General features: G+C 40.1%; 1 protein-coding gene across 8 annotated transcripts in view; it reads right to left on the reverse strand.

The window, feature by feature from the left end:
• The window catches only part of exd2 (exonuclease 3'-5' domain containing 2), a 49266-nt gene that overhangs the window by 29679 nt on the left and 4829 nt on the right, over window positions 1-14758 (reverse strand). For 5 of the 8 annotated variants that reach the window (XM_069917148.1, XM_069917149.1, XM_069917142.1 and 2 more), the window contains exons 2-4: window positions 13459-13639; window positions 10873-11229; window positions 8677-8933 (exon numbers count right to left, since the gene is read on the reverse strand). In XM_069917148.1, coding sequence (XP_069773249.1) covers window positions 8677-8933; window positions 10873-11217 — 602 coding nt within the window. In that variant the 5' untranslated portion in view covers window positions 11218-11229; window positions 13459-13639. Of the gene's footprint in view, window positions 1-8676; window positions 8934-10872; window positions 11230-12050; window positions 12144-13458; window positions 13640-14758 lie in introns of all 8 variants that reach the window. The other 3 variants (XM_069917145.1, XM_069917146.1, XM_069917147.1) reach the window with 3 other exon arrangements.

Raw genomic sequence — 14758 nt, forward strand, 5'->3', positions numbered from 1 at the left:
AACAGTCAATACCTGCATACAGCAAGTCCAAGACAATATTCAAGCACGTACTGATAAGTGGCAAGTGACATTCACACCACAAGAGTAAAGGTAAAGGTTCCATTATTATCATGTAATAGCATATTTAGAATGTAATGTACATGATAGCCACGCAATCTAAAAAAAAACAAAATGGTGCTCGAGGAAGATGACATTTTGCAAGCTATTCTCATCCTACCATCTCTTCACACACTCGACAACTGCTCTACCCTCCTAAACTTCCACTGTAGATTAGTGATTTGGAAGCTTTCAAGATTACTAACATTGTCCTTTTAATTTTTTTTTTTAAAAAGGTTTGACACTGTGGCACTGCACTTTGTCCTGTGTTTTTACTGTTATAAAACTCCTGTTATCTGGAATTCAAGCAACTGGCAAAAAATAAAAAGGACAGTAAATAAATAATTTAATTAAAGTAAATAAAAATGTGAATACAAGTTCAAAATTCCAAAAGTAACACACATTTTTTGTGAGGATGGGAACAAGTATTCAGCCAGCAGAATGCTTGGTTGTGATTTGCTTGTATTAGCAGTTTGAATAAAGTTGTGTTTGAATAAAATGGCATCTCCCAAGACGAAGAGCGGGTTGATGCTGCTCACCGTTGGGATGACTCTCTTCAAGTGTCTCCTTATCTCTGCTCAGCAAGAGTCTTTATTAATATATTATTATGTATTATATTATAAGGCTTCACATGTAAAGTTAGGGGGGGGAAGGGATTAATTTCCTATAATGTTATTGTTCGTCTTTTGGTCGGCTCCATGGAGTTGCAGAGACGGTTAAATGTTTTCAAAGAATGTGACTGAAAATAAAGTCAAATTCTTTAATGTTTATATATTCATGCAAGTTAAATTTGTTCAGTGTAAGTACAGTATTTTTTGTCTTTTAAACTGTTGATTCATATGCAGGTGTATTAGTTGGGCATTTTAAGAGTGAGTCTCAAGCAACCGAAAATTTGGTTATCTGGCATCTACCAATCCCTGTAGGTGCCAGATACCAGGGGTTTTACTGTACTATGTAATAGATTGATCAGCTGGACTACTTAGAAAAAGCTTGCTCAGTACATGTGACAATAAATTTAATCTCCAACAAGGGTCCAGCCACCTAAAGTTGATATGCTATGGTTTTTACCAATAATGAATTCTTTGTCAATATCTTAAGCCCTCCATTGACCAGAAACACAAATGGACTGACGAGACAAGCTACAAGTTCAGCTCAGAGGCTGGGTATCCTGTGATGAACGATTCACCCCCAAAGCTTTCTACCATCTGCAAGGCACTAATCAGATACGTGTTGGAATACTTGCCAAGATGAGTGCAAATCCGACAATATTCAAGAAGTAGAACGTCACCCAGTACAAAGCAGGCCATTTAATTCATACTCTAGCCATCAACACAAACATTTCTTTCTGGTACCACTGCTGCACAGTGTGTGATCATCACAAAATCCACAATTATTCATCAAGGTTACACCAATAGCACATCTCAAACCAACTCTGTCACTCAAGGCAAAAGCTTCAAGCACATGGGAACATCATCAAATGCAGGTTCCCTGTCAAGTTACACACTATTATGGCTTGGTCCTTCATTGGTGCCAAGTCAAAATCCTCCACAACAGCCTTCAGAGAACATCTTCAGCAGTAGGACTGCAAGAACTCACCACCACCTTCATAAGCGCAATAAGGATATCCAGTCCTGAAAAAATAGATTAAAATCAATCATTGATGTGATTCCTTTCACTTGGAAGTAAATAAAAACCAAGAAACAAAATCAGAGTAAAAAGAGTGCAGGAAAAGGAGCAAGGAAAGTTGAAACAAAGCAAAAAATAGCCACTAAAGTAAAAATATCTGTAGTTCAATACATGGTAATTGACATGCTCTAAATGGGTAGGATTCACCAATGTTTAGACGACTTCAGCTCTTTGACTATGCAACAAGTAACAAACCAACACTTATTCATTCATATCTCAAATCCTCCTCCACCAAAGAGCTGAATCATGCTTATTGGCCTCCTCCTAAGAGCTCACACAGGTTCAGATGTGTGTCCAGGTGAGACTTCTTCAACACCACTAATTCCCTTTACTTTTTGCATGGTAATCATGCCTTCAGACAGCAAAAAGCTCTGTTTTGTAATTCCCATCAACTTCCCTCTACTCTCACCATGACCAAAACAACCTCTCTGGCAAAGATTTTCATCATCTGTCTCCTCTTTATGTGCCTGAAAGGTTTTGCCTGAAAATGCAACATAAATTACCTTGGGATAAGTTGTGAGGTCATGGGGTCTAAAATAAATTTAATAAAGATGGCTTTGTGGTATTGTAAACAGATTAAAATTGCATTGTGACAAATAATAAACTTGATGAACTCAATAAATCTGGTAAATTATAGTTGAGAACATGCATTTATAGTGGTCCATTATGTAGAAAAACATCCCAAGGCTCTCCACAAATGATGCTATTCCAAATAGAATACTAAAAGGGACAAGCACCAAACAGACCAAAATAACACTGAAACTCGTCAAACTGTCATTATAAAGTACCCGTACATTTCGGCAGATAAGACGGCCCTTGAAGAACCCAAAAATCACCCCAAAAAAGGGGTTTGCCTTATAGGCCAAATACAAAAACAGGTGACATTAAAATTCTGGCCAGAAGAACCACCTTCCCACTGCTGCCGGGGTTGTAGAAAATTGTAGAGCCCAGGGTCCCTGCTCCTGCCCGGGAGCCCATGGTCCCCGAACTTGAGGCAACTTCTTTGATGCAGACAGCACCACACCTGATGTTGAGAATGGACTTGTCGTCGCAGACTCTGGCTGCAGTTGATGCTGAAAACTTGGACCCAGCTCAGTTTGGCATCTTCCCGGCCAGACACAAAGATTTTGGTTTTTTTGTACTGTTATTGTAATCACTTGCTTGCTTAATTTACAGATTTGTTACTAGGTGTTGTAACAAGGTTTGGGTTGTTGCTGGGAGGCCTGTACACCAGTCTTTGGCATGTTCCTTGCAGCCATTCTGAGGCGTCGAACGAAAATTGGCGGGTCACCTTATATAATTGATATGAGCTAAAACCATGAAATTCAGGGTAAAATTGGGGTCCCATCTTATCTGAAGGTTGGCTTATCAGCCAAAGTATACGGAAATTGACACACTAATGCCCATTAAGGCAGGCTGTCAAATCACTAAGACTAACTTGAATTTAACAACAGTTCCAAACTATACAGCTGAATTGCAAATTCATCTCAACAACAAGAAAATTCAGTGACCATCACCAAGGGTATTTAACTGTACCTGCCTGCAAATTTTTTGTTTTCCAGCACTCTGGGATGTCAGTGAGGGAATGCAGCCGACTGGCACCATCCAGGCTGCAGGAGTACGCACTGAGTGACAGCCTGAGGCTTGACACAGACTATGCGAGGACTTTGTGGGGAAAGGCCACATTCTAGAGCCCTTCCTCTACCAGATGCTGAGGGGTTGAAACTGGAAAGAAAGCCCTTCAAACTGAGGGAGGAGAAACTACAAGGGGCCACAGTGGTATCAAAAGTACAACATACTAATTAGACAATGAATGTAACAATGTACAGTAATGGAATCTAGGAATATGACATTAAGGGTGCAAAAAGACTTTGCATGGTTTTGCTTTGTAAATAATTCATTGTGAATAAAAATTATTTTTTGGAAAGAAAAGTGGTTGCACCACCGTTGAGCAATTGGTCACATCCTGATGGATGTAGTGCCAGATCAGGCCCCAACAGGTGATCAGTTAATGAATCTAAAATGTTAGCGTTCCCTGTAGATGCACTCAATAGTGGGGAGGGTTTTGCAGTGATTTCCCAGGCTGTATCCATTACCTTTTACAGGGCTTTACACTCAGGGATATTGGTGTCCCCACACCAGACCTTGATGCAGCTGGTCAGTACATTTTCCACCACACCTCTGTAGAAATTTGCCAGGGTTTCTGGTGTCATACCAAAGTTCTGCAAACTCCTGAGGAAGTAGCGGTGCTAACTTCATGTTGCCACTGGTGTGCTGGGTCCAGGAAAGGTCCTCCGAGATAGTGACTCCTGAGAACTTAAATTTGCTCACCTTCTCCACCTCTGATCACTGGATTGTATACCTCTGGCTTTCCTTTCCTGAAGTCAACAATCAACTCCTTAGTTTTGGTGACATTGAGTGCAAGATTGTTGTTGGTGCACCATTCGGCCAAGTGTTCAATCTCTATCCTGTATGCTGACTCATCTAACTTCCATTATACAATCCACTACTGTGGTATCGTGGAAAATTTATAGATGATTTATTGTTGTACTGAGCCACACAGTCGTAGGCGTAAAGTGTAAAGCAGGGGGCTAAGAACACAGCCCAACGGTACTGCGGTACTGATGGAGATTGTGGAGATGTTCTTACCGATCTTTACTGATTATGGTCACGAGGTGAGGTAATCTGTGATCAAATTACACAGCGGGGTATTGGAATTTGCTGATCAGTTTGGAGGGGATGATGGTGTTAAATGCTGAATTATAGTCGATATAAAGCATCATGATGTATGCATCTTTGCTATCCAGGTGCTCCAGGGTTTGTGTTGAGCCAGTGAGATGGCATCCGCCATAGACCTGTTCCTACGATATGCAAACTGTCATCACTCAGACAGGAGCTGATCTGCTTCATCACCAGCCTTTCAAAACACTTCCTCACTGTTGATGTAAGTGCTACTGGTTGCTAGTCATTAAGGAATGCCTCAGAACATTCTCATAGAAACATAGAAGATAGGAGCAGGAGTAGGTCATTCGACCCCTCGAGCCTGCTCCGCCATTCAACGAGATCATGGCTGATCGTAAAGTTCAGTACCCCGTCCCCGCCTTCTCTCCGTAACCTTTAATACCTTTATACTGAAGAAATAGATCTAATTCCCTCTTAAATATATATAATGAACCTGCCTCTACTGCCCTCTGTGGCAATGAATTCCACAGATTCACCACCCTCTGGGTAAAGAAATTCCTCCTCATCTCGGTCCTAAATGGTTTGCCTATTATCCTCAAACCATGGCCCCGGGTTCTGGATTTTCCCATCATTGGAAACATCCCATCTGCATCCATTCTGTCCAGTCCTGCCAGAATTTTATATGTCTCTATGAGATCCCCTCTCAATCTTCTAAACTCCAGCGAGTACAATCCCAATTTGCGCAATCTTTCCTCATAAGTCATTCCTGCCATTCCAGGTATCAGCCTGGTGAATCGCCTCTGCACTCCCTCCATTGCAAGAACATCCTTCCTTAGATAAGGTGACCAAAACTGCACACAATACTCCAGGTGGGGTCTCACCAAGGCCCTGTACAGCTGCAGTAAGGTATCCTTGTTCCTATATTCAAACCCTCTTGATATGAAGGCCAACATACCATTTGCCTTTTTAACCGCCTGCTGTACCTGCATGCTCGCCTTCAGAGACTGATGTACAAGTACCCCTAGGTCTCTCTGCACTTCCCCATCTCTTAATCTATTGCCATTCAAATAGTAATCTGCCCTCCGGTTTGTATTACCAAAGTGGATAACCTCACATTTATCCATTTGCTTTGACGAATGCTGCAGACTAAGGGACTTTTACTTCATTGAAATTCCATCAGAAAGTTCATTCCCTCTGCTACCATGCTGTTGGGTATACTGCCTACAAAATGCACCAGTTACTCACCAAGGCTTGTTTGATGGTTTCTCCCAGGCACACTGATAGGAATGGCAGCAGGGATGTGGAATCATTACATAAAAGCACCTATCCATTTTAGTCACAGATATACAGCAAAATGCAGGCCCTTCAGCCCACCAAGTCCACGCTAACCATTAAACATCCATTTTCACATTCCATTTTTTTTAATCCTCTGCAAATTCCCACCTATACCCCTCAAATTCAACCACTCCATGATATACTAGAGGCAATTTATGGTGGCTAGTTAATTTAGCATTCTTTGGGACATGGGTGGAAAGCAACCAGGGGAAGTTCATGCAGTCACAGGGAGAATGTGCAAACTCTATACAGACAGCACCCAAGGTTAGGATCGAACTCAGAGCCTCTGATTCTGTGAGGCAGCAGCTCTTATTAGCTGAGCCACTCTGCCACCGCTCTCAATGAAAAATGGAGAGCGGCTTTAAATGCTGATAAGCATGCCCCGTGAGAAATCGAAGAAAAATCAAAGCTGACATGCCAGAGCAACACTGCATCGTCAAGAAAGTCTTTTGATTGTGACATCAGGTTGATACCCATCTACGCATTGAGGTGGAAATAAAGGATCCAGCAGCACTGTCTTCAAAGACGAGCAGGGTAGAATTCTCTCCATTTGATCTTCAGAAACTGACAGCCCAACTGTGATACACAAGGTAGCAAAGGAGGTGGAACTGAGATCAGTTGAATTACTGTACGGAAAAATGCCATTCAGCCTATCAAGTAAACAAAACATTTTGGCAATACTGTATGATGATGAATAATAAAGAAATACAAAATAAATCAATCAAAAGCCTGGAGGAAACCATTCAAGACTGATGGCTAAAATGTTTAGCTGTTTGATGGGTGCTGCGAAATACTGGGCCTCATTATGAGTAAGACCAGAAGGAGGATAATCGATGGCCATGGTCTAGAGGCAATTTGGACTTTTTTCAATTTAGATTCTTTACTTTTAAAAATATTTTTTATTGATATTCTTTTCAATAAAAAAAATTGAACAATACAATTACGAAATGTGCTAAAGAGCTAGTAAAAAAAAGTTATAATATGTAGAAATTCAGAAGTACAATTGCACAAATATAATGATACAATAGAACATAACAAAAAGATAAATTCTAAACCCCTTCCCTAAAGCAATTTAAAAAAATTCAAGTGACATAATCTTGGAGAGAGACAGGACCATACCAAATTTCCAAGCCCACACTAACTCTAAAGGTTATGATAGTTATCCATAAACAAGCCCCGTAGCGTTTAGAATTTGATATTTGAATCAATAACAGTATTGGTAATATTTTTCCAAGTTTAAACAAGACATAACATCCCTTAAACATTGAGCATGTGCCGGTGAAATATTATCTTTCCATGTAATCAAAATTGCACATCTGGCCATTTATGAAGAAAAGGATAAAATGTGACACTGAATATAACATCATCGTCACAAAGTATTCCAAAAAGAGCTATTAAAGGGTTAGATTCAAATTTTAATTTAAAAATAGCCAATAGAGTTTGAAAAACTTCCTTCAAAGTTCCTTCAAAGTTTTTCTAAGCTAGGGCAGGTCCAGAACATATGAATTAAAGAGGCGTCACCTGCTTTACATTTGTCACATTGAGGATAAAAAGGAGACAGTTTAACTTCAGACATATATGCTCTATGAACCACTTTAAATTACAACAGACAATGCCGTGCACCCAATTTAGATTCTTAACATTACATACAAGTCCGTATCCTAGATTAATTTGGAAAAGAGTAAAATTAAGTTGAAGGCATTAACAAGGGACTGAGCAGAAAATTGTTAGATTTTACTTTTCAATGTAACATGTGGGAATAAGTGCAAATTTTAAAGTTGCAGCCTAATAGTTCACAGTTTAGAAATAAAACTACAGATGTTGGAATCTTGAGCAAACAATAGGAGGTTGGAGGGACAGTAGATCAGGCAGCACCAGTCGAGAGAAATGCACAGTTAACATTTCAGGTTGAGATTGGTTTTCAATATTCAAGTTTTCAGGTGATGAGAGCAATAAACTATCTGCTGGAGGAACTAAATGGGTCAAGAAGCATCAGTGGGAGAAAAGGGAACGGTCAATGTTTCAGGTTAGAACCCTTCATCAAGACAAGTCGGGAAAAATAAATTTTTAAAATTTATTATTTAATTTAGAGCCTCAGCACAGTAACAGGTACTTCTGGTCCATTAGCCCATGTGACTAATTAATAGACTAACCCCATATGACTTTCAAACATGGGAGGATACCAGAGCACCCGGAGGAAACCCAAGCAGACACATGGAGAGCATATAAATTCCTTAGATGTCTTCGGATTTGAACCCAGGTCATTACCACTGTAAAAGCATTGCGTTAACTGCTACATCAACCAGCTCTTGAAGAGGGTTCTGACCTGAAAGGTTGACCAGTCTTTTTCACCCACTGATATTTCTTGATCTGCTGAGTTTCTCCAGCAGATATTTTATTTTTTGCTCCAGTTTCCAGTATTTGCAGTCGCATGTGTGGCAAGATCAAAGATGGTCATTAATGCTAAATTGAAGCAGCAGAATTTGACCATTTCAACATCCAACACAGATTAAATTTAAATATTTCATTCTGTCAAACTGTTGGTTTAATTTCAGGATCACCTTAAAGGAAAAAGGAAATAACACTTCCATGTGGCGGAAAGTAATCTCACACACAGTGAACAATTCTACAAGAACACAAAACAAAGTGGAAGATCCTCGACAGACTCTTCAACCATTCAATTTCCTCTTAACTGTTTTAACTCCATTTATCCACCTTGATTCGGTGCCTCAAAATGAATCTCTCTTCTCATGTTTCATTGCACTCCCTTAGGGGAAATTGTTTCTATATAATTCAAATAAATCCTTAATCTTTTGTATTTTAGGAAGTACACATGTAATCTGAATAATCCATAATTTAATTACATCCATGACTAACCTCTGGTGTGTGACCAAGTATCGTACATCCAAGCAGCTTTTGACCATGACACAGTAATCACGGAGCAACCTGCAGCCATCTTCAAAAGCTTCAACGCCAACCTTCAATATATTGTCATCCCCCAGCATGTGCAGTAAAGCCTTCGGCAACAAACAATTACCCCTGGTCAATTGGGGCATGCGAAGGAGAAAGCACGAGCCACTGTAGGTAGCAATCTGAAGGAGGGACACAGGATTTGCCTTGCCCTTCACAGAAACCTGGGAAACATTTTAGAGGAAAAAAAGAAAAATAAACCGTCAAGGACTTTGGGGTTACATTGAAAATTCAAAGCAATCAAGAGGAAAATCAGATTAGCAAGATTTGTGAAACCAGGTAAACTGGTTAATGTTTTGAGTCAATTTGACTGGGTGAGTTTTTTTGTCTGTTTCAGATTCTATCATATGCACTTTATTTGTTTTCCAAGAGAAAGATCAGCAAAGCTTAGTCCAGTCTTCACCATTCATCATGAAACACATCTCCCCCATTTATCATAATTTGCATTCATATTCTGTAGTAATTTTCCCAGGGCACTTCTCAGTTGCATCATCAAACACAATGAATGATAGGTGGGAAAAATCAAGACATGGATTTTAAGTGATAAAAGAAATACAGTTATGTGCTGCATAACGTCCATTCAGGCAATGTCTGACCACATATTATGTACATCTGTTTAGAAATCCCGATTGGAGAACACAGTGGATGTATCTCTTGTAACTTGAACTTGCTCAAGTTGCTCAGTGATCCTTTCAGTCACAACCACTGTTTATCATTATTGCAAAATGCTTCTTGTCACATACACTGACAGAACTGCTGCCGTAAGACAGAAGAACTCCAGGCATCCAGCAAAAGTGTAGCAGAAAATGAGCCTGCATTCATTTCTCCAGGCACCATGTTCCAGTACAAAATTAATGATGTTCGAAGTTGTGGCCTAGCAGGTGAAAATGTACTGCAACAATTATTCTAATGCAGGAAAACCACAGCACCAAATGTTGTTGCCATGGAATGGTTTAATTACCCTGGCTTCTTCTCATCACTTGTCATCATTATATAATATGGTGCTCACACAACATCCAAATCGCATAATGTCCTTTTCACAGAAGGAATCATGGACGTTAAGCAACACATGACTGATTTGGCAAAGTTCACAAATGGTGTTTCAAAGTTTAGGGTCAAGACAACCAAAGTCACATGCATCATTGAGAAGGAAATGGAGGATATACCAAAAAAAAATCCAGGATTGGACGAGTCCAGAGATCTGAAGGAGGGAAATTTACATTAAGAGGAGGAAAGAAGAAGGGATTCAAATGGACAGATCAGAAAGGTTGGATGTAAATGCAGTAGGCGGTACAAGAGGTTTTGAATATAGAAGCAGGGAGGTCTTACTGCACAAGAACATGACATGGGAGCAGGAGTAGGTCACTTGGTCTAATGAGTCTGTTCTGTTGTTTCATAAGATCATGGCAGTTCTGGATTTTCTCCATAACCCTTTACTCCCCTACAATATAAAAATATCTTTGTCATAAATTTATTCAATGAGGCAGCCTCCACTGCTTCTTTGGGTAGGGAATTCCATAGAATCTCCATTCTCTTGGAAAAGCATTTCCTTCTCATTTCCATCATAAGCCAACTTCCTCACATCTTGAATCTTGTTTGAGATTCACCTCACTGGTTTGAGGATCATAACTGCTTGCATTTCTCATGTTCTGAAAGTTGCTGAATGCCCATGTAAGGGAACTGTGTTATTATCTACTAAAAGACAATCAATGCCACAGGATGCTGACAGTTGGTGGAATGTGTTAGCATATGGAAGAATGAGGCAATTTTTGGAGTAGAAGTACAATTAGGATGCTGAGGGAGGATGGGTTAGTGATTGAATGAGTGGGAGCTGCATTAATTCCAGTGGAGGTATAGCCAGTAACACAGCGTGCTGGAAGCTAGCTTGAGTAAGAACAGTGGGGATACAAACAGGAAGGCTGGAAGACCCAAGAGTCAGGAACGAGGCCAACTCAAGGAGCGTGATCAGGGAAAGACTGGTTTTGTTGATGATAGTGAGGCTGCGGAAGTGGGTGGCAAGATCATGAACTAAGTACATTGGGTTCAAGATTGGGTGTGGACAGACCAACAGGAAGTAAAATAGATATTGCCAGCCACACTCACCCACTCACAGTCGAATCCAATCACAGGGTAATGATCCAATTCAGTCCTCAACAGTGGCCACACTTGTTCCCAATCCATATCTGACTCTACTACAAAGACAGCTGCTGCCAGTATCTTCCTCACCAGTGGACTGGGATTCAGGGGATCATTAGCATTGGTTAGATGGCAGGCTTCCTCATTGCCATTTGGTGAGGTCCTTTCTCGACTCGTCACTGCCTCTCCATTCTGGTTGGTTAGAGCCCTCTTCCATTTGGGACTTCTAAAGGACCTCCACAAGTACAGGCAGCCTACAGCTGTGCCCAATAGCGTGGCTGCAGTCATTGCTAGAGCTTGCGGCCGAGACATATTTCAGTGGTCCTGCTGACAGACACAAGTGTCAGAATCCTGCTGCCTACAAAATAATACCTGTAAAATTTATATAACATTTAATGCAGTAAATAATCTGAAGGTTCTTTACAGCAGGATTATCAGATACTAAGCCAATTTGAAAAGTTATTAGGAAAAATGCAAGTAAAATAAATGAAGTTAAATAAAACAGAAAATGTTGGAAGTACTCAGCATCTGCAGGAAGAAACAAAGAAAACATTTCAGTTCAATGATACTTCTTTAGAACTAAGGAAACAAAAAAAAGGGCAAAATTCAAGTGGAAGAGAAAGGGGAGGGGGAAAGGAGAACAAAAGGATGTACTGTGACAGGGCGGAGATCAAGTGAAAATGAATGATACACATTGGAGTTGCCTGAGAGAGGATATGCTATATGGTATCTAATCTGAGTGGAAGTGATGCAAATATTTGAAGAGCAGGACAGGAAAATAGACTGTTGTGATGAGGTTTTAAGAAGTAGATTTTAAGGAGAATGTCAAAGAAAGGGAAGGGATTGAGTAGAGATATAGAGAAGAAATCAGTTTAGAGACAAGATAGATTAAAATACTAATGGTGGGGACAGAGAAAGCAGGGAATCCATATGCATGTTGGGAGTGTGGTTGCACTAGAGAACATTGCAGAGAAAAGGGCAAAATCCATAAATATAAGTGATCTTTGAGTACTTTGAATTGAAGGTGTTAGCAGATTGGGGCCAAGTGTGGAAGAATGGGCACAGGGACAACAGGCTTGATGCAAGTTAGAATTCTGCAGCAGAGTTCTGGATGGGCCAAAGTTCACGGAGGAAAGTAGTCTGACCTAAAAGGTTGATTGTCCAGGATGCTGCCCACCACCTTCTGTTTGCTCAAGGTTCCAGTGTCTGCAGACCTTGTGTTTCTCTTGCTGGGAAATCTGGTTTGGAAGGCACAGTTGAAAATGTGCATGACTGGCAAGAATAGCCCTTGCCAACAGAATTGATTCAAGATAACCTGTGAAAGGTTACTCCGATGGTAACCCAACTTTTAAGCACATGCTCAAACCTTAAAACTTTCAAGCTTTGGTCCTATTGCAGGTATTTCTTGTCAAGACCAAGTTTTATTTGATGACTCAGATGCTGGCCAAGAACAAAAAATATGGCAGCACAAAATGTCCATACTCTATCACAGGCACAAGAATAACAGAATTACCTATCTCTACCTGAACTGCAGAAATCCAACAATATCAGCTCAAATAGTACCTTTACAATGCCACCCTATCCGGAAGCTATTCTTCGAGATGGTGAATTTAAGGTTTCAGGGCTAATTACACTCATGCAAACCTCATGGAAACACTAAAGTGAAATGTGTCAAAGACTGTGTCACACACAGCACAAAGAGTGACCCATGGAGTTAACTGGATGAAAATAAAGTATATTGTTATATACACAGGTACAGCTACAACATACAGATGTAGTGAAATTCTTGCTGGCTGCAGATACACCAATCGCAATAGCGTAATTAAATTACAACACTACAGTATGCAAAGATGGAAGGAAATTTTATCTGTGTGTGGTTGAGTACCCTTTATCTGAAATGCATGGGACCAAAGATTTTGGATTTTTTGTTTAGATTTTTGGAATAATGTGATTAGGGTAACTAAGCAGCACAGTAGCATCAGCAGAATTCCCGTATCAGCTGTTAAGCAATAACCACAAAGAATGGCAGGTTTTCGGTCTCCCATCTACGATGCTGAGTTTTGGTCAAAAGATTACAGTACATTGTAATTTTTTTCAACTCAATAATGTTGCTAGTCATGTTACACTCAAACATGGCATTTTAAGCAGAGATGAATTTTAGATTTCACATGAAAATATTTTGTACTTACCAAAAAAAACAGTCTCTGCCTACAAAAGAAGATAAATGCAGCACCAAATTCTAGAAATTCTGCTGAATGGCAAAAAACAGTGAGTAATGCATGCAGGTTTGGCAGTGATGATGGTTGGTAACAAACTGGTGCCCATTTGTTGCATCACGTCAGCGCTCAAAACGTTTTGATAAGAGGTACTTGACGTGTGTGTGTGCGCGTACGTGTGGCTGCAGTTAGCACAAGAAAAAAAGTAAAATTTCAAAAGTTCAAGCTTATTATCATCTGACTGTGCATATAGTTTCTTCACATACACACACAATGCACAACACAAAATCACATTTAATGATATAATTTAAACTATATATATATATGAATGACTTACTCAGTTACAGGATACTGTTCATCAATCTCACAGCCTGTAGGGAGAAACTATTTCCCAGCCTGACAGTCATGTTTTGATGCTCCTTTACCTCTTTCTCGATGGTGGTAGGCCAAAGATTCTGTGTTCTGGATGGAAAGGATCCTCAACAATTCTGGTGCCAACAAATCAGGTGTATCGAGGACTGTTACAAACAAAGGCAGCTTATGTCATTCGAGCAGGTGAGAAACAAATATGGTCTGTGTAATAGAACATTCTTCTGCCATCTGCAAACAAGATCTTTTTTAAAGGAACAATTGGGACCATCTCTGACTCTGCCTCGGTCTAGTAAAGTGGAGATTCTAATTCGACAGAGGAACGTGTGTAAATTTATCTCTCAAATGTATTACATATTCTAAAGTGAGGGCCCAAAGCCAGGCTTCTATAGGTCAAGGGAGAGATGGGAGTCGGATTTGAGCTCAAAAATCAATGAAGAGTGGTGGCAAGAGAGTGTGACTGGGGTCATTAACGCCAGGTGCAGGTTGGTGCAATATAACTTCTTGCACCAGCTGCACCTCACACCACAAAAATTACGTAAATCAAAGCCAGAAATTTCAGAAATGTGCTTTAGGTGTCGTGTGGAGATTGGAGTCTTTAATCACTCCACCTGGCTATGTACAAAGGTGAGACCCTTCTGGGAAGAACTGGGGGACATTTTGGAAAAAAAATTACAAAAGTGGATTTTCCACAAGATCCGGAGTTGACCCTTTTGGGAGATATTGGAAATGTGAGTTTTACTGTCCAAATATCAAATTCAGTTTGTGAAGGTCGTCTTGGCGGTAGCCAGGAAGTGTATAATGGTTACATGGAAGTCCGACTCCCAGTTAAATACTACACGATGAAATATGGAAATGCAGAACTGCATTCTCTTGGAGAAAACCACTTACAATCTAAGGGGAAACATGACACATTTGTTAAAGTGTGGCAGCCATATCTGAAATACATGGGCATGTTCATTGATTAGCTCCCCCTCCCTGTGAAATATAGATATTATAAAAACCTGTCTTAGTAGGGAAAGGATTGGAGTAAAGGAAATGGAACATGGCACAGGCTACATGCTTGTTTTCCCTTTAGCCCTTTTTTAGTTTGTTTCATTTTAGTTTGGTTTTTCTTTTAGTATTTTTTTTATTTCTTACTTGAATCATTTAGTTAATTAGGTTGTTCTTTTTTTTAGGTTTTTGTTGGGGGCTCTGAACCCCACTTGTATTTACTCGGTCTGGTTATGTGTTTGGGGCAAGGGAGGGGGTGGGGTACAAAACACAGA

Source organism: Narcine bancroftii, chromosome 2, assembly GCF_036971445.1.
Source record: "Narcine bancroftii isolate sNarBan1 chromosome 2, sNarBan1.hap1, whole genome shotgun sequence".
In the NCBI taxonomy this organism is placed as follows: Eukaryota; Metazoa; Chordata; class Chondrichthyes; order Torpediniformes; family Narcinidae; genus Narcine; species Narcine bancroftii.